The sequence below is a fragment of the Heteronotia binoei genome, chromosome 1, assembly GCF_032191835.1.
Source record: "Heteronotia binoei isolate CCM8104 ecotype False Entrance Well chromosome 1, APGP_CSIRO_Hbin_v1, whole genome shotgun sequence".
Taxonomy (NCBI): domain Eukaryota; kingdom Metazoa; phylum Chordata; class Lepidosauria; order Squamata; family Gekkonidae; genus Heteronotia; species Heteronotia binoei.
In genome coordinates, this window is record NC_083223.1 from 23,974,432 (window position 1) to 24,001,092 (window position 26,661).

Here is a 26,661-nt window from a genome sequence, read left to right on the forward strand (position 1 = left end):
CATATAAAGAAAGAAACAACTGGCATGTTTTAAAATTGATCCTCCCCCCCCCCCGCCCCTTAAATATACAAGTTAGTGGTTCCTGGTTTGTATCCCAGATGGGGGGAATCCTTGTGGGGGGAGGGCGGGGGATGGATTCCAAAGCACAGCTGAGATTTTACCAGGTTGAACAGCATCACATGGGAGAAGTCTCTCAGGCTTATTAGGGATGCTGCAAATTTCATGGGAGACATGCTCAACAGTGCTACTGAGCCATATTTGACTGTGCTGACGTGAGACAATCACTGGGTCTGGTTGGTTCATCCTCAAATGACTGTTTGCCCTATGTAGAGAACCAAAGGGTATTGCTGCCATTTAATGGCAAATACAATGTGGTGCAGAATGGTAAAGCTGCAGTACTGCAGTCCAAGCTCTGCTCATAACCTGAGCTTGATCCTGGCAGAAGCTGGGTTCAGGTAGCCGGCTTATGGTTGACTCAGCCTTCCATCCTTCTGAGGTTGGTAAAATTGAGTATCCAGCTTGCTGGGGGGAAAGTGTAAATGACTGGGGAAGGCAATGGCAAACCACCCCGTAAAAAGTCTGCCATGAAAACATTGTGAAGGAATTGGAAATGACGGGTGCTTGCACAAGGGATTACCTTTACAATGTTAGATGATCAAGTGAATAAGAATGAGATGGTGTAGTTGATGTTGTTAGGTCCAGTGATGGCGTTGTCTGGTGTGTGGTAGCAAAGTTGGCAACAGTTTTTACTGTAAGCTCTGGTACCAGCGTCCATGTTCTGATTAGATATTGTGAGAAGTTAAGATGGGGTGTGTGTGTGTCTGTGTGCCATAAAAGGTCTGCCTCCCCGGTTGCTGTGAAAGACTATTGCTATTATTCAGTACAGGTTGTATCTTTTCTGTTTGAATATATTAAATAATTTAAAACAAAACAAGATTGAAGGGTTCTATCTTTTTAAAAGTTTTTGAAACTTTAATGAATGTCAAGTTTAGGCTGTTGACTGTTTTTATACCTCTCATTTGTTTTCATGGCTTTTAAAATTATACATTTCTTTTGCTGGTTTTGTGGAAGACAATTTTTTCATGGACCGGTGGGGAGGGGGCACTGCTGGGTTTTTTACTGCTCCAGGCTGCCCCCCCCCCCATGGGGGATCTTTAAATGGGTGGGGAGACTGGGGCTGTTTCTACCACCTCTCCATTAGGTAGCCAGGCAGCAGAAGGCCAATCTGCCTCCCCCTCCCATTTAAAGACCCCCCGCTGATCAACTGATCGGCAGGGGTCTATAAATGAGGGGTAGGCTAAGGTCACAGCAGCACTGCCCCTTCCACCAGCCTGGGACCCAAGTGGACAAAAGAGGCCGTGTGGCCTCGCTCAGAGGCTGCCTTTCCTGCAAGGGAAGGCAGCTTCAGAGCAAGGCTGTGTTGCCTCTTTTGTCCGCCCTGATCCTGGGCTGGTGGTGGGGCTGCTCTGCCTCACTCTGAGGCTGCCTCCCTGCCTTGGAGTGAGGCCACACTGCCTCTTTCATCTGCCTGGGTCCTGAGCAGGCAAAACGGGCAGTGGTGGTTGGGGATCCCTGGTATAGGCAACTTCAGTCATATCTTCTGGAACGTGTGAGAGGCTGCCGAAGGCAAATGAGGCCCCAGCTGTTCTGGGGAGCTGGGTATAAGCCAGCCAAATGGACCAAGCTTCCTCCCTTTCCACCTTTCTATGTTGCTTTCTTCCCCTCACATCCATGTCTTGTGGCTCTCAAACATCTGACATTTATTCTATGTGGCTCTTAGATTTGGCAAGTTTGGTCACTTCTGGTCTGGAGCAATAGAACAAAGTCTGAGTCCAGTGGTACTTTTAAAAATGCCAATGGTCTAAAACTTTGTTTCAAAATACTACTAATCCACCAGTGGGTGCCCTGTGGTCCCTTTCCTGGATTAGTTACAAAACACTGAAGCATCTCCTGTCCAAATCACATCTGGGATGAGCTTTAGAGCTAAGACAAGTCCTAGAGCAGGGAGACTTGCTCCATTTCCATGGGTACCTAGTTACACCTCATTTTGGATATGCGTTCTATTTCACTTGCTTCCTCCTCGTTGCTGGATCATGATTCTTGGATGAAGTTTAAGATGAAACCTGTCCACCTCTTGGCATCACAGCTCAGTTTGGTGTAATGGTTAAGCAATTTGAAGTTTATGGATTCTTTCCTTCCAAAACTTCTATATTGCCACTATTTCAGCCAATTTACTAAGTACATTTGTATATTTGGTAGGCATTTTAAGTGCCACCTTGTGTTGTATGGGAATGTCCATCAAGGGTGGGCACCATCCTACAATATGTTAATAATCTGTTGTGCATAATAATAGCTATGGGACCACCTCTTCCCATGTGCACCCTGGAGAGCCATGCACTTTGTAGATCATCACTTCCTGGCAATCCCCCGCCTGAGAACTGTCTGCTTAGCGTCAACCAGGACCAGGACTTTTTTGGCCCCAGCTGGGTGGAACATGCTCTCATTTGAGATCAGGGCTCTGAGAGAGCTATTACAGTTCTGCAGGGCCTGTAAGATGGAGCTGTTCTGCCAGGTCTAAGATGGTGGGAATCGAGCCATCTTGGGCTCCCCTGCCTTTGGTATCTGCCCAGTGCCTTCCAGATACTATTACTTATGGAGCACTGTTGTATGAGAGGATACCAACCACCATCTGATTGAAAACTGTCACAAATCAGGCCATCTATTACCGCCTGTTAAAATGCTACAGGAGACATTGGACGGCTAGTGCTGTAGTGTCACCTTTTAATCCTTTAAAATTGTTAAATTGTCTTAATATTATCAGTTTTTATTGTTATTTTATAATGTTATGAGCCACCCTGAGCCCACTCATGGGCTAGGGCAGGATATAAATTTAATAAATAAAAATAGTAACAACTGTGTAAAGTGTGAAACATTAATCCAGTGCAGTACAATACTTCATCTAAGCCACTAGGACTATTCAGGCAGCAGGTAGAGCTTGCCTGACTGAATACTCCATACAGAACATTCCCTGTACATACGCAGGATGTTATGAAGGTGGTTAAGTAACCATCCCTTCCCCTGACACCTACCAAAATCATGTAAGTCCCCTCCCTCCAACTTCACTGGAGTGATACAACCCAGACACAGATCGTACATGTTGAGGACCTGATATTGGAAACAACAGATTTCCATCAACAGAATGGAACTTTCTCCCCTTGCCCATCTCACAGAAGCCTGAGGGGCTCTCCCAGATACTTCTCTTGGCAAACCAAAGAAGTGAATTTGAAGCGGAAGAAGGGGTTCAGCAAAAATCCCTCTGCTTCTCTTAGCAGAAATCTATTACTGGATCAAACCCAATGCTTTCTTCTTTACAAAGATGTATCTGCAATTTCTTTTGGTCCCAATCCAGAGATATGAAGGGAAGTGCAGAAAGTGAGAAGTAATTTTCTGTAGAGGGATACAAGAGTGAGCCAAACAATGAAAAAGAACACAACAAATGAAAATCAACAACAGAGATGGTACATTTTAATTTTCACTTTTTCTTTTTATTTACACCACAAGAATAACAAGTTGTCATAATGTGGTACAAAATACTGGACTTCTATTAAAGTTGAAATTGAAGTTGGTATTATCAGAGAAAGACACCATTGGCCAGTAAAAAACAAATGAAAACAAAACAACAAAAACAGGAAAGTGAGAAAGCTAAGTAACAAAACTTTCAACTCCACCAAGTAAATGAAAAAAAAAGGTCATCAGTAAATTTAAGTACAAAGAATATGCTAGCATCACTTAAAGGTTCATACAGTTAAGAATGAAACCGTCTAAATTACAGAATAAACTGGTAGCTGCTACCAATGGTGACAACATACTGAGCATGTATAGGTATAAAGCAGACTATAATAGAGTTACAACTTTTGGTACTACATATCTGTAATAAGCTCCTGGGTGAAGTTTTTTCAACCCATATATATATAGCGCCTCCAACGTAGAGCACCAGAAGTGTTAAATTCATTCATTCATACATTCATTCACTCGCTTTCTCGCTCTCTCACAGATCCTTTTTAATCAATATCAAAGACAAGGTGAAGTTGGGAGGACCCCACACTGAACTATCACTATGAAGAAACTTCATTTCCTGCTGATATAAAGTTGTGTTTGAAACCACAGTGTTTGTACAGTACGTCACTGCTTAAAACTGAAATCTATTCATACATCATTCCAAGAAATTAAAAACACGTTAACACAGCTGTGCTGAAGAGTTTGCTCTTCAAGTCCTTGTCATGTTCATCTGAGATTACCAAAAATAAAAAGGAAAAGAAAAAAAAGATTGGCATGGGGTTTGTGCCTGCCTTATCCCTTTCATGCCTAAAGGAAAAAACAAAATAAAACAAAAAACAAACTCCTGCCCCTCTTACCCTTTAAAAAAAAAAAAAAAATGACACAGGCAGTTTACTTGGGTGTTCTGCGCAGTTTCTCCTGGAACATTATTTCTACATAAATACAATAAACTCTATTGTTGGTTTGTCACAAGTGCTAGATATCTTTTCTCTTAAAATGACAAGTGTTTAAGTAGTCCTTTTTAATTTTACAATAAAAAGCACAGGTCCTTAATAAGTTCAGTAAGACAAACTGCCTTCCCCTCCATGCTCTTCACTGTTGATCCGTCTACATGACACAAAACATTTCAACCTTTTTTTTTTTACACCTGCTAATGCCATCAGAGGGGAAATTGTTTTTCTCTCAAAAGCTGCCAAGTGTGGCGTGCAAAATCTGTATACAATATAAAGACATGCCAACCTAACAGACCATGCAACTTCAAGGTGTAGGAAACTTAAAAAAATATATTCATATATATTTTATATATATTTATATATATCAACGCCCATAAAACGTGGGCCCAAAAAGTTTACAAAAGGAAGAATGGAATGAGTACATGACTAATAAAAAGGAATGTCCGTGTATAGAAAGTAAAACAAAACCAAATACTTGATCATTAGTACTGTGTGTACTACAACCTAGGAGTCACTTCTGGGTAATATAGCTTTAAGATGTTCCTTCTTTTTCTTAATTGCTACAAAAGAAAATTTATAATATGCCACCCAAGTGTTTTGGAAGCTGGATTAGTGAAAACATCCACTAGTATCTTGCTGGTGGAACTGAGTTACCTCATATTTGTATATAAAAATGTGGGAATGAAAGGTACAGTACCTAAATCAGCTTGGACACAGAGATCATAAGCATTCCCATCAGGTCCATATTAAGTAAACTTGTAGAAAAGAAATCAAGGCTACAGTGGTACCTCCTCAAATCCCATGAGGCTAAATGTTCCCTTTTCATTGCATATAAACTGCAAAGGGAAACCCAGACCCCATCTTTGTAGAGGATTATACAACTATCATTTTAAACAAGATGCAAGAGTTTTGGCTTGTGGGACGGACACTGATGTAGCAACGTGCTTGAAAGAAACAGATGAAAAATCTTAGAAGTGGCTATTGAAAAGCTTGGAAGCTATGACTGACAAGTCCAAACCGTTGTCTACACACCACCGAGCTGTGTTATCAATCACTTCTTGCAATGCAAAAAAGTACATATTTTGACAACATGCAGTTGAAATTAAAACATTAGGCTGAAATGATGCATTACAATTACCAACAGTGGTAAAGGGGTAGATCAGCAAAACATGAAATCAGGTGATTCCACAGCAAAAATCTTTTCAGATCACAGCAGCAAGGCAGTCATTTTAAAAAATATATACGATTTTTATCTTTAACTGTCAAACTATACTCTCAGAGTATGTTCCTGGCAGTTTCAATGCCAAAAAAATAGTCATCAATTTGAATGTACTAGGATTAGTTAAAGAACTCAAACATTGTAGTGTATGCTTTAAAATTTCTATTTCAGTTTTAAAACTCTATCTATCCTTGTGTGCACTCACATTTGTTTTGTGTTTTCGTTCTCACCACTCTGCTCTTCATGGAATGAATTTCTTTTTTTCCAGAACAAAAGAAAAAAAAAATTACCACAAAGTGACCCTGTCAGTTATTATAACAAATTAAAAGGGGGGAAAGTTACAAAAATACCTCCAGTTATTCAAAGGAGGAAGTGACACTGCTTGAAAAAGAATACACAATTTCAGCCTCCTCCAGCCGCCCAGTTTCACTACAAAAAGATGAGTTATTTATTCTGAGGGACATCCCCCCTCACACACAAGGCTTAAAAGGAGGAGGGATGCGATGGCCAGGATCAGCACTTCCCCAGCCTGCAACATACTGTAATTATTACAATTCACTGTGAAATAGTCTTTCCAGAGAACTTTAGTTCAGGAAATGTTCTGAGTATTTGCATTAGTGTTAAACTGCACTGACAGAACTTGGCAGGCCTTCCACACAGTCCCTTAAGTTATTAATGCCTTTAATAAATCTTGCCACACCCTATAATGAGGATATATGATACATCACTCTTTGTAATACTAACATGTCTTAAGGTAAAAACGCTCCCTATTTTCTTTATATAGCATAGCAAGTATGACTGAAAAAAGTGGGGAAATATACAGCGTTTCCTGATATAACAAAGAGCTTAGAATCCTTCCTTTCCTGAAAAAAAGGGCTTTCTGAAAGTGAAACCCCACAATCCTCAACCACTCCACATGACCGCGAAAGCTGCTGACGGTAGAAAAATCCAAACACTCCCCCATCCCCCACAATGTGCAACAAAAGATGGCACAGGTTCAGACAATGTTTGGAAACAGCTGTCAAATGGAAAGCATAAATGAAATGTCATGAGAAAAACAAATATAAAGTGAAGCAAACAAGTTTGTAGAAAAATCGTTTTGTCAAAAGAGGATCAAAGTTAAGAACCTTAAATTAAAACATTAATGTTTAGGGTAGTTGCCCAGTGGCTAAAATGTTGGCATTCTGAAAACATTCCAAACTATAGTCTGAAAATGGTCACGTTTCAAACTAGATTTCTTTTTGAAAAAAACCCTTACATTCCAGTCCACAAATAAGTCTTCCGCAAGGGACCTTCCAATGGCTACCATTGTAATCTGCATTTATTTATATATTTTCTTATAAATGCATTATAAATACTTAATCAAAATTTGTATGAGTCATATCTTCTAAGCTCGGAATATATTTGGAATATACATTATAGATATACATTTATACATCTATAGCTAAAATATTAAGCAATATTCTCATGCTACTTGCTTTTAATGAAAAGCATTCCCATTGTTTTTAAGTCGCAGTTGAGTCTGTTGCATGCTTTTACAACCAAATTGATAGTTTAAATGGTTATACATAATGGGTAGGAGAAAACACTGGAGGTTTTTCCATTTTTTAAAAAAACAACTGTTTAATTTTAGAACCCCAACAGTATTTGCCACTTTACTGGCAACTACCTTAATATCATTTTAAACAGCAATAAACCAAAACGAAAAAAACCAAAATCCAAACTCATTTTAGAGACAACTTCGGCCTCTGCTTGCTTACGCAATCGTGCTAGCATAAATCCGAGAGCCTGGTTTGCTGACTGCAGTTCTTCGCCTACCCTGCCAGAGCAACTGCTGTGGAGTTCTGGTTGGTTTTTTCTTTTAAGGCATTGTTCCTCCAAACATCAGGGGGAAAAAAACACAGTTGCCCCAAAATCAATCCAATCTGTATTTAAAGGCACAACAAACTCTTCAGGCGGCTTTGGAGATATTAAAGCCGATCCCCTTTCTGGGCTACTTCCCTAGTTTAATGTTCTTCCTCGCCACATGCTTCGTCTGCTCGTACGTATCTATATAGATATAAAAATCTGTTCTCTTTTCACACCCTTCATATGAAAACCCCCCCCCCCCTCCTTCTCATATTGTTTGGGTTTCGAAGAGAATGTCTGAGTCACAGATAGGCAAAAGCCACAACATTAAAAAAAAAAATTAAAAACTTCCAATATGGGTTGAGTGGTCTGAAACAGAGGGTAATCAAATTTTAAGCACCAGTTTCAAAAGAAAGTTGTCATGTCTGTGTGAAAATTTGTTTCCTTTGGCAATTCTGCCAAACACCACTGATTTCTTGCCTCTTATGGCTCCCCTTTAGGAATGAGGAAGAATGCTCAGTGCACGTATGTCTAATATTTCTGCTCTTCACCTGCATTTTTTCCTTTTCTATAAAGCATATTCTGTACAGATATGGAGAACTTTTGCTTTCTTTCATGCATGGCTGCCTTTCCGTTGTCCGGAAGTAAACCATGACTGGATGCAGGAGTTAACAAGGGACGACTTCCTTGCAGAGCCCCAAGACAAAGACGAACAAAGAGGAGAACTCCAGCCCAGAAAATGAGTGCTACATGGGAGGATCCTGCTCCATCGGTTCCTCATCTGGCCTGTAAAAAAATAATAATAATAAAAAATCAGAGTAGAAGCAAAGTAGAGTTGCACAGAAAGAAGCTGGCTTCAAAGTGAAGCAAGCCTCACAGTTGCTGAATTCTCTGACTCTGGTATGCATGAGGCAAAGAAGAATTCTCCCTCCCACTGGAACCTCTCCTTCATCCTCTCCAACTGGCTCCAGGGCAGGAATGTTTTATTTATTTATTCCTTGGATTTATATCCAGCCCTCCCCCCCCCCCCCCCCCGAAGCAGGCTCAAGGTGGCTCACAACAGTCAAGACTAAAACAATAAAACAATGAATAAACATTGGAGTTTTGACAATTGATAATAGCAATTAAATAACTTAAAACAGTTTTGGTGTTAGTATTAATTTCAATTTCAATATATTCAGCGATGTTGGGCATCCTCTTGTATTATAATTCAGCTGGAGGCAAGTCGAAATAGTACTGTTTTACAGGCCTCGCGGAACTGAGCAAAGTCCCGCAAGGCCCTTACTTCTTCTGGAAGTTGGTTCCACCAGTAGGGGGCCGCAATTGAGAAGGTTCTCTCTCTAGTAGACTTCAGTCTCCCCTCCCTCGACCCGGAGATCGACAATAAGTTCTGCGTCCCAGATCTAAGTACCCTTTGGGGAACAAGTGGGGAGAGACGGTCCCTAAGGAAGACAGATCCTCGGCCATATAGGGCTTTAAAGGTAATAACCAGTGCCTTGGCTGTATAGAAAGACCCAGTAACAGCCTGGCTGCCGCATTCTGCACCAACTGTAGTTTCCGGGTATGAGATAAGGGCAGTCCCATGTAGAGGGCATTACAGTAGTCCAGTCTCGAGGTGACCGTCTCATGGATCACAGTTGCCAGGTCGCTGTGCTCAAGGAAGGGGACCAACTGTCTTGCCCGCCAAAGGTGGAACAAGGTGGATTTAGCAGTGGCTGCTAACTGGGCCTCCATTGCCAATGTGGGCTCCATCAGCACCCCCAAGCTTCTGACTCTGGGTGCCGATATTAGTGGCGCCCCACCAAAAGCTGGTAGAGGGACTTCCCTTCCCGGACCGCTGCAACTCAGGCAAAGGACCTCTGTCTTTGTTGGATTCAGCTGCAGACGACTCAGCCTAAGCCACTCTGCCATGGCTTGCAACACCAAGTCTAGATTTTCTGGGGCAGGGGCAGGCCGGCCATCCATCAGTAGATAGAGCTGGGTGTCATCAGCGTACTGATGACAACCCAGCCCATAGCTCAGGACAATCTGGGCAAGGGGGCACATATAAATGTTAAACAACATCGGGGAGAGCACCACCCCGAGGCACACCACAGTTAAGCGGATGTCTCTGGGACGATTGTCCCCCGATCGCCACCCTTTGTCCCCGACCGCAGAGAAAGGAGAAGAGCCATTGCAGGGCCAACCCCTGAATCCCTGCGTTGGCAAGGAGGTGGATCAGCAACTGATGGTCGACTGTGTCGTACGCTGCTGCCAAGTCCAACAACATCAGTACTGCCGAACCACCTCGATCCAGATGTCGCTGGAGATCATCCACCAGGGTGACCAGCACATGGTGGGACCAGAAGGTAGCTGAAAGGACAAGAAATCTGTGCTGCCTCCATCCATCCATAAGACGGGAAACTTTGGTTGGGCACATCCAAGTTCACCAAATCAATCTTGTAATAAATTTTTCTCATACATAGCATGGTGTAAGGCAAGGATGGCTGAACGTGTTTAACATAAGAGCCACACAGACATCAGATGTTTGAGAGCCACAAGACAAGGAAGGGAGGGAGGAAGGGAAATAGATGGGGAGGAAGAGATGGAAAGAAAGCAACTTTAAATGCATTCTCCAAGCTGCCAGCTGGCTTGGTGAAGTGATTTAAAGAGAGAAATCCAGCTGGCCGGATGATGGGGGCTTTGAGAGCCACACAGTGTGTGTAAAAGAGCCACATGCGGCTCCTGAGCCACAATCTGGCCAACCCTGGTGTAAGGGAGCTCACCCATCACTAGACAAAGGCAATGCACTTATATGGTATACTCTTACAGGACTGTATGCAATCAACTGCAAGCAGAGTTTACCATTTCTCGCTGCTGCCCTCTGCCCACCCCAAAAAAGCTACTCCTGAGAGAACTCTCATATCAATGTGGGATGCACTAAGGTGCAGCAAGTAGGATTAGCACAAGTTCTTGTTCCGTTTGTGGATTATGCAGGCGTGAGAAGAAGTATTTCTGACAATTCCCTTCTTGATACAGTCCACTCCTCCCCCAGCCTGTATCCCACATCCCTCTGACCATCAGTCAGGCATGACTTTTCAGGAACATAATGGGTTGTGGTGAAAATGGAGAAGTGGCATAGATCCTGTCTGTGAACTTGTTCCATTCATAATTGATTGGCTACAAACCGAGTATTCTACTACCCAGCTGTGAATACTCACTAAATGCTATTTAGACTTATAATTACTTAAGACCATCGGGAACAATGTTTGGTCCTCAGAACCAAAGTGAATTGTTAACTGAATCAATCTAATTTTGGGTTTCACTTCTCTCTCCCCATATTCAATATTATTGTGCTAATGAATGCTCAGCCTTGGAAAAAAAACCAATTTAATTCTTCTGTGATTTGAATTACATAATGCCACAGAAAGAAAAGTATCAAGATATTAGAAGGGATTTCCAGGGTGTTGAAGCCAACCTTGGCAATGTAAGAATTTGCTTTGTCCTGAGAACAGTAACTCGAGATTTCCACAGAAACTGGAAATTAAGACAACAATATCACCGTGGAATAATAACGAAAATTCACACTAAAGGTTTGTTATGCTATTACAAAGTTACAAAAATTTATAATAGTTTCAAACCCATACGTTTTGTGACAAGCACAATACTGACAACATTCATTCAATTTTCAATTTTTTTTCCAAAGCAAAAGACCTCAGAAGGAGGCATTAACTTTCTACCAGAAAGGGGTGGGGTGGGGGAATTTTCAAAATCCACTTCCTACTGGTTCTTCGTATTTTCTTGATCCCGCCGCGTCTGTGGGGCTCTGAAAGTTCTAGTTGATGGTTTTCTGCTTAAAGTCAATAACAAAAGTTAATGCAATTTATAACACTGGACCAGTCCCAACTTAAAATAATTCTTCAAGATTATTAATTTTCTAATGGGAAACCTCCCAATATTCCAACAAAGTATTTTCAAAACTCATGCGTGGATCCTAGTGAGCCTCTGACAGGAACGCCAGCCTTTGATCCTGTTTCTTGTGGATCACTTTATCCAAGAGGCATACCACAGTCACCACCATTAAACAGACTTCATTTTTCCAGCACAATTCACGGCACAAGTTCTTGAAGAATGATTTCAAGTTGGGACTGGTACAGCATTGTAAATTGCGTGAACTTTTGTTATTGTCTTTAAGCAGAAAACCAGCAATTGCACCAGCACTAGCACTTTAACAGTCCCGCAGACGCGGCAGGATCAAGGAAATACGGAGAACCAACAGGAAGTGAATTTTGAAAACTGAATGGATGTTGTCAGTATTGTGTTTGTCACAAATTGTATGGGTTTGAAACTATTATAAATTTTTGTAACTTTGCAATAGCATAACAAATCTTCAGTGTGAATTTCGTTCGTTATTATTCCACGGTGATGCCTTAATTGTCCTGAGAATAGCCTGATTAGCCACACTTTACACTGTTAAAGAAATCATTAGGCAAACTTTAATTGCCCATTTATTATTCATCCAAATTAAATGTGGCTAAAGAAAGATCAATGTCTCTCATGAGCACAAGTACTACAATGCAGGCCTTCTCAGCATTTTAAAATTGCAAGCACACTATAATTTCACTGATTTCTTTTCTCCAGGTGGAACACAGTCAGCTGTTCTTTTATGCTTCTCCACAGATTTTGCACTTTACTGTCATTTGGAGAATCAGTGCATTGAGTCTATTCTTCTTTAAACCGTGACAGAAATCCATCAGAGGGCTTCTTAGTTACCAGTGGATCAGCAGGGTTATCTTCCACTTTCTGTCTAAAATTTCACAATTTGACTTAAGAGATGCAGAGAAAGAAAAGGGAACTTACTTTTTGTCAGGGGGTGGCTTGACTCCCACTGACAATGATGCCATAGCTGTTACGGTTTCTGCTTCTTCATTCTCACTCTTTTGTGCCTCTATCAAAGAGTAGCCAACTGTTGAGGAGTAACGCTGGAGTGAATGCCAGTACTTACCTAAAAGAAAAATACAAATGGATTTACCATCACTGCGTTAACTGCTATTTTCATATCCCGTATTTTTCGCACCATAAGGCTCTCCGGACGATAGGACGCACCTTCCTCCTGGGGGGCGATCTGCTGCCTCCGATCCCGGCGCTTCATCCGTGCCTGCCAGCCTGGCTCCAGCTCTGACGCTTACAGCAAGCGCCAGGATCTCTCCCTCTGCCCTCCGATCCCGGCGCTTGCTGTAAGCATCAGAGCTGAAGCCAGGCAGGCAGGCATGGAGGAAGCACCCGCCCCCTCCGCAAACCCAGCACTTTGCGAGCGCCGGCTGTGGAGGGGGCAGCGTGCTTCCTCCGTGCCTTTCTGCCTGGCTTCAGCTCTGATGCTTACAGCAAGCGCTGGGATCGGAGGGCAGAGGGAGTGATCCTGGCGCTTGCTGAAAGCGTCAGAGCTGGAGCCAGGCAGGCAGGCGCGGGGGAAGCGCCGGGATCAGAGGTGGAGGCAGCGGATCGCCCCCCCCACCAGGAAGGTAGGTACCGGTACCTTCGCTCCATAAGACGCACACACTCCCCCCCCCCCACTTTTTTGGGGAGAAAAAGTGCGTCTTATGGTGCATACGGTAGTTAAGAATCTAAGTTGCAAGTCTGATAGTGCCATTCTATGCGGGTCTGCTCAGAATCTAATTCAGTCAGGCTTACTCCCAGGAAAGAGTCATGGATTGCTATGAAAACAATCCAACTAGGGCTGTCAACTCTAGGTTGGGAAATTCCTGGAGATTTGAGGGTGGAGCCCATAGAGGATCCTCAGCAAGGTATAGAGACCTAATTATCCAGCAGGCCAGACACTGATTGTCAAAAAGAATTGTTCAGCTGCCTTTACAAAATTGAGTTCTGAGGAAGGAGAAAATACAACACCTCAGGTATGTCTGCAAGAAAGATACTAAGGACAGCACTCAGTAAGAAAAGAAAAAGAGGGAAAACTTGCAGCAAAATAAAACTGAAATCCAATGCCACCTTAAAATTTAAAAATATTATTCTAGCATAAGCTTTCATGAGACAAAGCTCATTTCACCAAATGCATAAAGTACTGATCCACCATGCACGTCCATTTATACAAAAAACTGCAGAAAATGGGATGTAGTGTTTAGAGGGTTGGACTAAGATCTGGGAGACCCCAGTTCATATCCCAGCTTCACCATGGAACCTTGGCTGAGTGACACTGGGACAGTCACACACATACACTCTGTTTTTCTTAATTATGCTTCTGTTGTGAGGATAAAATGGTAGAGGAGAGAACTCGCTGTACTCCTAAAGTTCTTTTGAGTCTCTATTGGTGGAAAAAAATCGGTATATAACTATCTTAACAAACAATACATTCTGTTAACTTTTCAGATGCCTCTTCTTCTATTTTGGTACTGATATGACCTCATCTGGAATTATCATCACGTTTCTGGAGCTCTATTATATTAGGGTTGTTTTCCTTTCTGATGAAGGCAGTGGTTGTAATAACCAACTGAACAGGTTAAATGCTTTAAAAAAGTTTTCTGAATAATGAGTTGGCTTCTGCAATGTGTCAGCAGCAGGTCTTCCCACCCTCCAGGGTTATTGACCTTCAAGTGGTGGCTGGAGGTCTCCCAGAATTATAGCTGATCTCCAGCCAACAAAGATCAGTTCCACTGGAGGAAATGGCAGCTTTTGAGGGTACGCTCTATGGAATAAAATCTCTGCTGAGCTCCCTCCCCTCCCCAAATTCTGCCTCCCCCCCCCAAATGCTCTGCCCTCAAATCTCGAGGCATTTCCCAAGCCTGAGCTGGCAAACCTACACCTGCCTCAAATCCCGCATTTTAGTCCTACACTTATCTTAGTGCTTCCATATTCTGAATTAACAGTTTGAGGCTGTTCAATGTAATCCTATTAAAATCTGCACTTTGATCTTGATATAAAAATGCTACACAGAGCATATGGCTAGCAACTTTCATCAGTTCCCATGGAGATAATGGCTGCTTTCAGGGCCGGCCCTAGCCCTTCTGCAACGAGTGGGTGGCAGCCGTGGGGATACACTAGAAGGGCTAGAGCTGTCCCTGAGGGAAGGAAAGGTGCAGTGGTGGCGGGAGGGGCGGGGTAGGGTAGGGTAGAAAGGGAGGGAAGGGAAGGAAAAGTGCAGCAGCAAAGGCGATGGAGAGGAGTCGAGAAAAGGAGAGAAGGGAAGGAAAAGTGCGGCGGCAGTGATCAGGGGGGTGGGCAGGGAGGGAAGGAAAAGTTTGGTGGCGGCGGTGATGGGGGGCAGGCAGGGAGAGAAGAAAAAGGGCGGCGGCAGCAAAGGGGGGTGGGCGGGAAGGAAAAGTGCAGCGGTGGGTGGCAGGCAAGTGGAGTGCGGGGGGGCGGCGGCCCAGAGGGAGCTAGTGGCAGCAGCGGTGGGGAGGTAGGTGAGCTAAGTGCTTGCCTGAGGCACCGGGGGGGGGGGAGAACCCAATTTGCCGCCCCCCGTCTCTTGGTGCCCTAGGCAACCGCCTAGTTTGCCTAGTGGGAGTGCCGGCCCTGGTTGCTTTGGAGGGGGGCCTCTGTGCCATTATACCTCCTGAGGCTCTAACCCCGGATTTCCAGTCCAGAGTCAGCAACTGTAATGAGGAAGAATCCAAGGCTTCTCCAAACTGTGTTTGCAGAAGTGATTTTAGTGCCTTTCCCCCAGTAAACTTTTGAGAAAGTTACAGGAACATTCCAGAACACCGTTAACATGTGGCCAAGGGAAATTCAAACTGGAATAGAGCAAGAAAGTGGAATTGACCAAAATTGGCCATTTTGTACTCTTGAACAAGTTTTGCTGTATTCAAGGAGCTTGCAGTGCTTCACCAAGAATATGTATGTGCGTGTGAATTCCTTTCAATACTTTTTTTTCTTGCTGCAGCTCCCTCAGCTGCTATACACTTTGATCTGGAGAGTCCCTAAATCTTTAGCAGAGGATTTTCAGGTGCAGCGCAGGGGACTGCTAAGGGAAGGCAGTAGAAATAGGTTCCATTTGCAGATCCTTTGATCCAAACCTGGGTTTTTTTGTTCATTTTTTTACTTTGGGTTCTTGTGGGATTTTGCTTTCTCTTATAGTCATTTTTTCTCTCCTGAATCTTTTTTGATGAAACATTTTACATAGCTTTTTTTTCTGAGGTGTTCTTACTAATACAGTCTATATACAATTTTGAAATGATTCATCATTTAACGTGTAAACTGTAGAAAACAGGGTTATATAGTTTCACTTTTTACAAATAATTCAGAAATTAAATGTAGAATGGAAAAAACACAAAACAAAACCACTCACTGTGTATTTCAATGACTTTTTCAATGGAACGCAATGCATTGGTATTTGCCCTTTGCTGTAATACCTTTTCAGGGAGAGGATCAAGCTGAAAATGTAAAATCCAATGTTAAGTCCAAGTAACAGGTTTTAAGAAATGCTATAGTCATATTATTTCCACAATGAATGCATCTTTTCATTTATGAACATGATTTCCATTTAAATGCCATGGTTTCCACTCTTTTAAAGGTGATTTCTACGAACTCTCCCCCACGCCCATCCCCAGCCAAGACTGCAGGAGCTATACAGTGCACCTTTTATGCACACATGTAGTAGATCACAGCGGATGCCTGCAGAATCACAAATGTATACTAAACAAATCATGCTCCTAGTTTTAAGGTTTTGCACCAAGTTTGTTCACTTAATATAATTCAGGTCATTCCAGGGCAAGTGTTTTGGGGGTCTGTAAGGTCTAGTCTCCTCACAGCAAGTTATACAAATATTCTTTTTAGAAGCAGCAGCATCTGGAATGTTCTGAGAGTGGGTGGGAAAAATAATTCCACTGTTAAGTGACTGCTGGGCCAAGATAGCTCTGTGGCTATAGAGAGTTTTGACATTATGATTATGCAAACACAGTGACTGCATCATTTCTTACATGTGTGTTGGGGCTTAGATTAGGGTTACCATGTTCCTGCTGGGGATGAGAGATCTTCCACCCCCAGTGGCTGATGGGACATAATTTTTTTAAAAAATCCACTGTTGGCATGAGGTCACTTCCAGGATGCCAGTCCTCTATTTGAATTACTGGCAGTTCCTAGAAAGAACTGATAATACTTACTCCTCCCCCCCGAAATAATGTTAGCCATTGCTGATGGCACCACCCCCATGTCCCCACCCCCCTCTCCAAACTTCCATTAGTTGCCAGGCATGACATGGCAATTCTAGCTCAGATACAGGAGAGGGGTTATGCTATTCTGATAAACTCAGGAAGTCTGGACTACTGTTTGTTGTGTTACATACTGTCTTAAAAATGAAGTCCTCTGTAATATTTATCTTTCTCTTTATAAACAGGGACCATTCTTTATGTGGTTGGAATCCGAAAGGACCTCAGATAGTCAGGATGCTTAACTCTACAATTAATCTGCTTCCAAATGTTTCTTCATTAATTTCCCTCATTTACCCCCAAACCCTATCCCCAGTAGGGAGCCAGGGTGGCTTAAATTATTCTTCTCTCCTCCATTTTATCACCAGAACCAGGCCTCAGATTCAGCGGAAGCTCAAAGGAGCACAGCTCCTTAACCTTTCTGAGAGTTCCACCTCCTCCTTCCCACCTTGTCCATTGAATAGTAGGTGCAGCTGCATAACAATCCCAGAATGAGCTCCACCACCTATTTTTCTACAAAATGACCCCTAATCAGAACAACCCTGTGAGGTAGGTTAAGTTGAGAGTGAGATCACAGAACAAACTTCCTTGCAGAGAGGGCATTCAAATATGGGCCTCCCAGATCCTCGCCTCACATTCTAACCACTACATCACACTAGCACTATGGAAGTTCCAGAGCAACTCACAGAGCGTCAGGAGCTTTACATAGCAGGTGCAGTTGTGGTGCATTTTGTGCTTACTACCTGTTAGGCTTCCTCAGCTATGTATGGATAGGATTACAACCTTAGTTACAGCTAGACACTGGAAGATAGAAAGACACCCAATAGTGCAACCCTAAATAGAGTTACACCTTTTAAAAACTTCTGCCCTGCCCATGGAGCACATACCTGTCTGCAGCCTACACCTCCCAACACTTTTAAGTTATATGTATTTCAAAATTAATAAATATACAACTTTACTATTTATAATAAGACATCCTTTGCTTCTTCAGAAACATAAAGTTTATTGCTTTTGACTGGAGTCAGCAGTGACTGAGTCTTTTTACAGCTCTAGTTTCTGCTTGCTCTAAAGAAGGCAAGCTCACTGCAGTTAATAAAAGCTGATCCAGAAGCATAATCATATGCAGTAAATTGAACCTGCTGATAATCCACAAACATTTTGCCAGACTGCAATCAGTGGCAATTTAGATTGGGTCCAAATTTATGTCCTTTCACCATTTCTAAAATGGATTCAAGTATAACCTCTTGATTATTTTATCTGTATGCCGTACAAAGAGAGCATAGTGGAATTCTCAGGTAACTCTTCAGTTCTGACCATTTCCAAATAGGTTTTGTCTCTCCTGACACAAAAACACATAAAGCTGTTGGTTCTAATTGGCTCCCAGTGAGAGAGTGTGGGGCAGCCAACAGTGGTGGCCAGGGCTTCTTTTGTAGCAGGAACTCCTTTGCATATTAGGCCACACATCCCAATGTAGCCAATCCTCCTGAAGCTTACAATAGGCCCTGTACTAAGAGCCCTGTAAGCTCTTAAAGAATTGGCTACATCAAGGGTGTGTAGCCTAAGATGCAAAGGAGTTCATGGTACAAAAAAAGCCCTGGTGGTGATGGCATTAATGCATATAAGAGAGGAAACCTGCTTTGGCTTTATGGCCAGAATAAGGTGCTGCATCTTTGTCTCATCTGTCTGAATCCTCACATAACTGCCATTTGTTCCTAAGGGAAACTCAGTGGGTAAAGAAGTGGCCACATGCTCAAATCCCAGTTCAATGAAGGCAAAAGAAAATGTCTGAGAAGCTCCTATGTGCACACATGACTCTAAACTGCAGAATCCAACAGAACTTGTCAGATCTGACCTATTATTGGTATTTCGCAGATAGGTATCACATAACATTTTAAAAAAATAATCAATGGTGCCAGCAGTTTTTATGTTCATTGATACAGCAAACAACCTCTGGACTGTGTGCCACCTCAAATCTGTAAAAACAAATAATCCAAACTGCCTTCCCTCTTCTTTATACCTCATTTCCTAACAGAGCAGAAACACATGCTTCAGATGCATCACAAATGGCTGTCAGGTCATGGCCTCCTTCGAGGGCTAGAACTATTCGTCCTCCAGCAAGCCCCATCAGCTGTTTTGTAAGGTACCCAAAGCCTGTAAAACAAGGTATCAGAAACCCAAGAAAAGGACAAATACTAGCATGAAAAGATCTGAATGTTATTTTGGAGAGCAAAATATTTAAGATATTCTGTGTTTGTAGATTGGCTCCAAAGATTCCCTTCCACTAAGTTGCAATCCAATAATGGAAGATACCTTGCATCAGAGGAAGGTTTTCTCCACGTATTTATTTTTACTTATTTATGGTCTGCTTCCCCCACCTCCCCTGTGGAAATCTAAAGCAGATTATATCACTGTTCTCCATTTTTCAATTTTATTTTCACAATATTAAGCCTATGAGGCACGTTAGGCTCAAAGTCTGTGTGGCTAGCTCAAAGTCATCCCCCAACAGCCTTCCATGGCAGAGTGGTGATTCGAAACTGGTTCTCCCAGATCCTAATCTGATACTTCACTCACTACACCAAACAAAGTCTTTATTTATCAGACGTAGTGGAAGGTAGTCACTGGGTCTAACCCAATTTTGTGTTTGAAATGATGCCTTTTACAGCTCCATCCTCTCAAGAAAGCCCCCAAAGCCTGGATTCTTTTCACATCCATCACAGTGCTTTTATCCTGAATGCCAACTTTTATTCCTCAACAAATTCGACAAAGCAAAATACTCTGTATGTTGTAGAAGGCTTTCATGGCCGGAGTTCATTAGTTGTAGATTTTCCGGGCTGTATGGCCATGGTCTTGGCATTATGAGACCTGATGTTTCGCCAGCAACTGTGTCTGGCATCCCCAGAGGTATAACCCAGAAAACTGGAGTTCTCTCTTGACCCAGAGAGAACTCCAGTTTTCTGGGTTATACCCCTGAGGATGCCAGTCACAGTTGCTGGTGAAATGTCAGGTCTCACAATGCCAAGACCACGGCCATCCAGCCTGGAAAATCTACAACAACCAAAATACTTTGCTCATTATCAAAATCAGCCTATGTAGAACCAACATATAACCTTTATGGCATGCCCTGGCTAGAGTGCTGGAGTGATAGTTACTGGATTCTTGCTCCCTTCCACTAATAAAACCTGCAAGGTTTCTTTTCCCTGTCACCTGTTTACAACTAGAAAAGGGCTCTCTGGCTCTTTCCCTCTCCCTCCCTCTCTCACTGAAGAAGTTTATGCACATGAAAGTTTATACTTGGAATAAAACTTTGTTGGTCTTGCCTTCCCTCCCTACTGGACTTTTGCTCCCATCTACTAATAAAGATGGCAAGCTGTGCTGTTAGGTTTCTTTCCCCAGGGCTTTTTATAAAAGAAAAGGCCCAGCAGGAACTCATCTGCATATTAGGCCACACCCCCTAACATCACCAGTTATACACACAGCCCACCAGGAACTCATTGTTCTACAAAAAAGCCCACCAGGAACTCATTTGCATATTATCACACCCCCTGACACCAAAGCCAGCTGGAACTGCATTCCTGCTAAAAAAAAAAAAGCCCTACTTTCCCCTCTCATCTGTTAGAACTTGTGCTCTCTCTGCCTCTTTCACTCCCATCCCTCACTCTGAAGATGTGTGCATACACATGAAAGCTTATTCCTGGAATAAAACTTTGTTGCTCTTCAAGTTGCTATGGAACTCCATTTCTCCCTTCCAGCCCAAAGGAAGAGGAGGAAGAGCACTCAGCCAATTGAGGAAAGGGAGGCTTGGTTTTCTATCTGTCCTCCTGCAAAGCAGGAGAGGAGAAAGCCAAGCAAAAGCGAGCTGTAATGCAGACAAGAGCCAGTTGCTCACAGGTTGAATAGGAGCCCTGCAGGGACTGGTTCCATCCTGTGGACCATATGTTTGACAACCCCATTCTAGGGTGTGTGGGGAGTCATCCTAGGAGGCATCCTAGAAGACATGACCCTTTTTAGCTTGGAGTTGAATGTGAAAAATCTACCAGATTGGATTGGCCTCTGAATATTAATTCTTTACTGATTTGTGTTTTGTAATTTACTGCTGTTTTATTCTGCGCTGTCTTAATTTATTTACTTCATTTATACTCCATTTTTCTCTCAAAAGAGGACCCAAAGAGGCTTACAACATTCTTCCTGCACTCCATTTTACCTTCAAAACAATTCTGCGAGACAGGTGAGTGACAGTGCATGAGTGGCCCAAGATCACCCAGCAAGCTTCCACGGCAGAGTAGGGATTTGAACCTGGCTCTCCCATACTCCTTAGCACTACAACCTACTGCCTCAGCTGTGGTTATTATAACTACTATTTGGATTCTTAATCTCCATTTTATATTGTTTTTATAAACTGCTGCAAGCTTTAAGTACTGGTAGGAATGGATACTTAAACAAGTAAATACAAACAGAAACCTGAATTCAGAATACAACTTGGATGCTTGTTCTACTGTACTGCAATTATAGCATGCTGTTTCTTACTGAAAATGCCCCAAAAACCAATGGTAGAGGAAAAGAGAGATTTATAATCAAGTAGATATGCACACAAAACTGCAAAATTATTGAAGTGCCTGAGGAGACTTACATTTTGCTGATACATTATACCCTCCGAGAGGTGCGGGATGACCTTCCACTGCATCAAAACCAGATGATACCAGAACAACATCTGGAGCAAATTCATGAGCAATTGGCATTACTACTGTTCTGCAATGAAAATGAACAGGAAGCACTTTACACTTTCCTATTCATATGGGTACTGAAATATTTGAGTATCTTCAAATAAATATCATGTTCAATCCACAGAACAAGGAAGGGAAGGAAGGGAGGGAGAGGAAGGGGTCACCTTGGCAAAATAACTAGAATTCATAGTCACATGGTAGAGAAGAACTGCTTGAAACTGTATTGCAAATTATGAAGCTGCAACCTCCCCCCTCCACAAAAAAAAGCAAGCCCTGGTGTCATCCCACAGAGAGTGCTACTGAAAAACGGAAATTAGCCCTCTAGATTGAAGTCTGAATCTAATGAATTCAGGAAAATCAAGTAAATTCTGAACATTTCAGTTATTTCTCCATCCTTTTCTGTATATAACTATGCAGGAAGAACTAATTAAACATGCCTTGACACTTTTTCTTTGGCTCTAATAGTCCATTCAAAAATCCAGGAGGCAGACTCCTTTTTCAGCCTTTAGGATTCTGTATTTTCATATGATATTTTTAAATTATTGCTAATGCAAAACCTAACCCTAAACATTCACAGTTTCTTGTAATTTTATTAAAGAGTTGCAGTATAAAAATAGATGGTTGTCATCACAATGGAAAGCTAGCCTCTTACCTAACACACCCTCTATATCTTATCATTTCATTATTGTTTAAAAAAATCTGCATTTAACTGAATATTGGAAATGCTGCACAAAGCAGCCATTAATAAATGAATTTATCCACCACTACTAAATATTTATCACATAAACAGGCAATGACAAGAAATTCATGCAAATACGCTTTTATGTCATACAACAAAACATATCCTGATATGAAATGGTAGATATAAGCTTTGTGCTTCCACTGGGGCTTGCAAAGAGACACTGCAATAAAATCACTGCTGAACAGAGGGCACAATGAAATTTCTAGGCAACATAGCAACAAGTCACCTGGGATTTGATGAACCCTGAATTAAAATGTATTCATATAAACTGAGAAGGCTAAAGATTTCATAGTTGAACTTGGTGATACAGTCTGAAAACACTGCAAAGCACTGGGTCTAATAAACACATTATATGCTTATTTACTTCATTTATACCCCAACTTTCTCCCCAATGTGCACCCAGAGCAGTTTTCATTGTTCCCCTTTCCTCCATATTATCTTCCAACAATCCTTTGAGGTAGGCCAGGCTGAGAGTACATGAGTGGCTCAAGACTACCCAGCAAGCTTCCATGGCACAGTGAGAATTTGAACCTGAGCCTCCGCAATCCTAATCTCCAACATTCTTGTTACCCAAACTGGATGCAGAGAAGGGAAATTAGCTTTAAAAAAAAGGTTTAAGAATAATGCATAGGTTTTTGCATACCAGGGTAGATCTCAGTAGTGGTGGTAACCTCAAATAAAAATTACAAAGACAAGGAATGTGTGAGAGAGGGATTTTAAACATTAACAATTTTACTGCACACGTAATGTAACAAAATTTTGTTTTTACCTTTTCCTTAGGGTGTTTGAACAAAAGGGGAAGAGTTGGATTTATACTGTGTCCAGAACTAGGTCTTTGGACCTGTGGAAGGTGGAGTTTACTTTTGGGACAAAGGCTGGATTTATTTGGAGTGCTACTCTGTCATTATGAAAAACGCAAAGCTTCTTGTCCACTGAAAGAGCTCTAAACTCTGATACTCTCCTGGCAGAGGTCATGCTTATAAGGGAAGACTGTTTTAATGTAAACTCCTTGAGAGGACATGTAGCTATAGGTTCAAAAGGCCCTGAGAACTATATTCAGGTTCCAGGCGGGAAAACGATGAACCTGAGCTAGATCAAGGAAGTGCCTCTCAGGAATCTCCTGACGTGGGGATGCTGGGATAGGGACTTTCTCTTTCTTGGTTCCCCAAACTGCTGAGATGGCTGCTACCTGCCCGCTATGAGTACTAGTGCTAAGGCCTTTCTGTGAGAAGGCAAGGACATCTCCCATCTTTGCTGTAAGGGGCTCTACCCCATGTCCAGAGCACCAAACTTGGAAGATCTGCCAGGTATTGTTCTAAACTCTGTTGTAAATGAAATGCAGAAACCTTCTATGTGACTTTCAAATGGGAACGTGCAAGTAGGCCTCTGAGAGATCTACTAATGTCAGAAAATCTCCTTTCTAAAGTGATGACATTATGGACTTTAGGGTTTCCATCCTGAATTTCCTTTTTTAAAAACTCTCCTGCTCAGCCATTTGAGGTCCAGAATGGCTCTCATATCCCCATTTTCCTTTGGGACAAATAACTGAGTAAATCCTAAGCCCCTTTGGTCCTCTGGCATGTACTCTATCACCTCTATCTTTGAGAGGTATAGTATAGCGCTGAGGAGGAGACATATTGTGTTGAGGAGGAGAAGGTGCTTCTGTAGGCATCTGCTCTTTGGCACCTGAAAAAATTTGTTGGGAGAAACCAATCAGAGCTCTAGAGAGTAGTCGTTCTTTAAAGTGTCTAGCAGCTGCTTGTCACCTATGGTTGATTCCCAGTGAATTGCAAACCTTTGCGTGCCCTGGAGCCCTGCAATAGTCATGCTGACAAGCTGCTTTGGAGGCCTTTTGGGTTCTATCCTGGTAAACTGAGTGGGAATTCTGGTAAAGGAAGCTCTATTGTCTCTGACTGCTTGAGATGTCATCTTCCCTTGGAAGGTCTGGGCGCTCAACAACCTGAAGTAAAGCTTGGGTTTATGAAAGAACTGGAAACATTTCTTTGGCTTGTTATCTCTTCTGTGGGAGGGCAATGCCTTCTTCTTATCCTTGTCCTCTGCCAGGTACTGGACCATCCCTTCCACATAGAGCTGAACGCCTTCAAAGGGCACGCTAACCACCTTTGCCTGAGTAGATGGATCCACTTCCCAGCTGCGAAGCAACGTATTTCTCCTGGTGGTGATGTTAGCTGCCATAGCCCTGGCAGGTAACTGGATGTCATTTAAGGAGGCATCTGTTGAAAAGGCTGCTGTGAGTACAATCTTCTTCAGGTCATTCTTTAGTCCCTTGGGGACGTCACTGGCAGCAGCTGAGAGCTCTGAAGCTTATGAGTAAACACCCCTGGTGAAAAGAGAGTATGAGGTGGATGCCCTCAGAGGGGTTGAACTACTTCCACAGGGACTGCTCAATTCTCCTATCACAAGAGCCTGTGGGAAGTCTGTCTGCATCCATGGGCAGAACTGAATTAGAAGACAAGCTAGCCTCCAATGGAAGCTTGATCACTCAGCAGCCTCTGGCACCGGAGAGTACAACTTTGAAATATTAAGAGTGATTTAATTCTGTCCTGGTTGGGAATTCCCACTCGGTTTGCACCACCCTATCAAATGCTGCAGGGAATCCTGAGGACGGATTCTGAGCAGGAACGACCCCACTGGTGGAAAAGCCCTGGTGGAGCCTGTTGATTTTCTTGGGTCAGACAGACAGACAGAAGGTCTGTCTCCTGGCTGCTCATAGGAATTTCCAGGAAGTGCGGGACATTTGGGAGGTTCTTCTGGCCCTCTGTATATGGGGGGACGATGGTTTCTTCCCCCCACCCCATGACGATCATCCCTTCAGCCTGTTCTCACCCGCATGCCATTGAACCCACAAACACCCCAAGCCTCCAGCAGAGAGCTAGATCAAAAAATGAGGGGTGTGGTGTGCCCACTAGCTATGCCCCGTGGAGAGGCTGTATGGAATCAGAGCCCTGACCCACAAACACCCAAGGCTTTCAGCAGGGAGCTAGATCAAAAAAGGAGGGGGTGGGGGTAGTGGATGGAAATCCACAGCAGAAGCAAAGCCAAGTCCCAGGATGGATGTCACACAGAGCACTAGCCCACACCCCAGCTCAGAAAGTTGGCCAAAAAAGAAAGGGTGGGGGTAGAGGATAGAAATCCGTAGCAGGAGCAAAGCAAAGCCCCAGGCTGGGTGCCACTGGCACACAGAACCCTGGCCTAGGAAACACACCACAGCCCAAAGAGTTGACATGAAAAAAAAAGAGGTGAAGGTGTAGAAATGCAGGTTCTCTTCAGAGGAACACAGCAGGGAAATCCTGCTGCTCTACACAAGCAGAAAGGCTGGGTGCTGTGCCACGTTTGCACGTGCACACATACACACACACACACAGAGCAAAGAGCTAACCCCTGCCCAGCAAAGCTGATCAACTTCCTTCTATCTCTCTGTCACTCTGATCCTCTTCAGCTCACTGTAAAACCCAACAAGGAATCACAGAGTTGGAAGGGGCCATACAGGCCATTTAGTTCAATCGCCTGCTCAATGAAGGATCAGCTTAGAGCACCCTGACAAGTGCTTGTCTAGTCTCTGCTTAGAGACTGCCAGTGAGGGGGAGCTAAACATCTCCCTAGGTAGCTGATCCCACTGTTGAACCACTCTTACTGTAAAAAAGTTTTTCCTAATATCCAGCTGTAACCCACCCGCCCTTAATTTAAACCTATTATTGCGAGTCCTTTGCTCTGCTGCCAACAGTAGCAACTCCCTGACCTCCTATAAGGGAAAGCCCTTCAAATACTTTAAGAGAGCAATCATGTGCCCTCTCAACCTCTTCTCCAGACTGAACATTCTCAAGTCCCTCCGCTTTTCCTCATAAGACTTTGTCGCCAAGCTCCTGATCATCCTGTTTGGTCTCTGCACCTGCTCCAAAGGATGGTTAGATTTCAGCTTCGCCTTTATAAAGCTTTCAGATCCAATAGAGACAAATGGGAGTTCTGTAACTGGCAGCCAGCAGTGCCTGTCAAGTTCTGGAGGAACACTATTAGTGTTTACAAGACTGGAGAGAATTCCACCCCATTATTGCCTGGGAATCTGCTTTGCTCAAACAGTTTTCTGGGAAATGTTTCCTGGACTGCCCCAAACTGCTCCTGAAGTCTGGCAAATCTTCGGGGGCACATGCTTTGAGGAACATCGCTTCCCAGATCCTGAACTAGCCAAAGTTCAACACAAATTTTACTTCAAGCACCTGTTCATGCCCATCCCTAGTGTCAACTACAATCTTTAGGCTGCCACCTGCTGGCAGAGCGAAGGGCCTAGCATTGACCAGAGCTTGGGTCTTTTCCGTTGTGGCCCCTGCTCTACAGAAAGGATTCCCTGAAGAGGTGTGAAGGCCTCCAGGAGGTACTGTGTGTTTGCCTACAGGGACTTTGAACAGCAGGCATTGGGGGAGCACACTTGGGCTTTTATTTTAATGTTAATTTTTAATTTGCA

At 43.0% G+C, this 26,661-nt stretch overlaps 1 protein-coding gene across 3 annotated transcripts in view; it reads right to left on the reverse strand.

The window, feature by feature from the left end:
• Positions 1-7,475: 7,475 nt before the first annotated feature.
• HDAC4 (histone deacetylase 4) overlaps positions 7,476-26,661 on the reverse strand; it is a 182,049-nt gene continuing 162,863 nt past the window's right edge. For all 3 annotated transcript variants that reach the window (XM_060232591.1, XM_060232607.1, XM_060232600.1), the window contains exons 23-27: positions 21,346-21,464; positions 18,736-18,869; positions 15,860-15,944; positions 12,418-12,562; positions 7,476-8,364 (exon numbers count right to left, since the gene is read on the reverse strand). In XM_060232591.1, the coding sequence (XP_060088574.1) occupies positions 8,325-8,364; positions 12,418-12,562; positions 15,860-15,944; positions 18,736-18,869; positions 21,346-21,464 (523 nt within the window). In that variant the 3' untranslated portion in view covers positions 7,476-8,324. The remainder of the gene's footprint in view (positions 8,365-12,417; positions 12,563-15,859; positions 15,945-18,735; positions 18,870-21,345; positions 21,465-26,661) is intronic.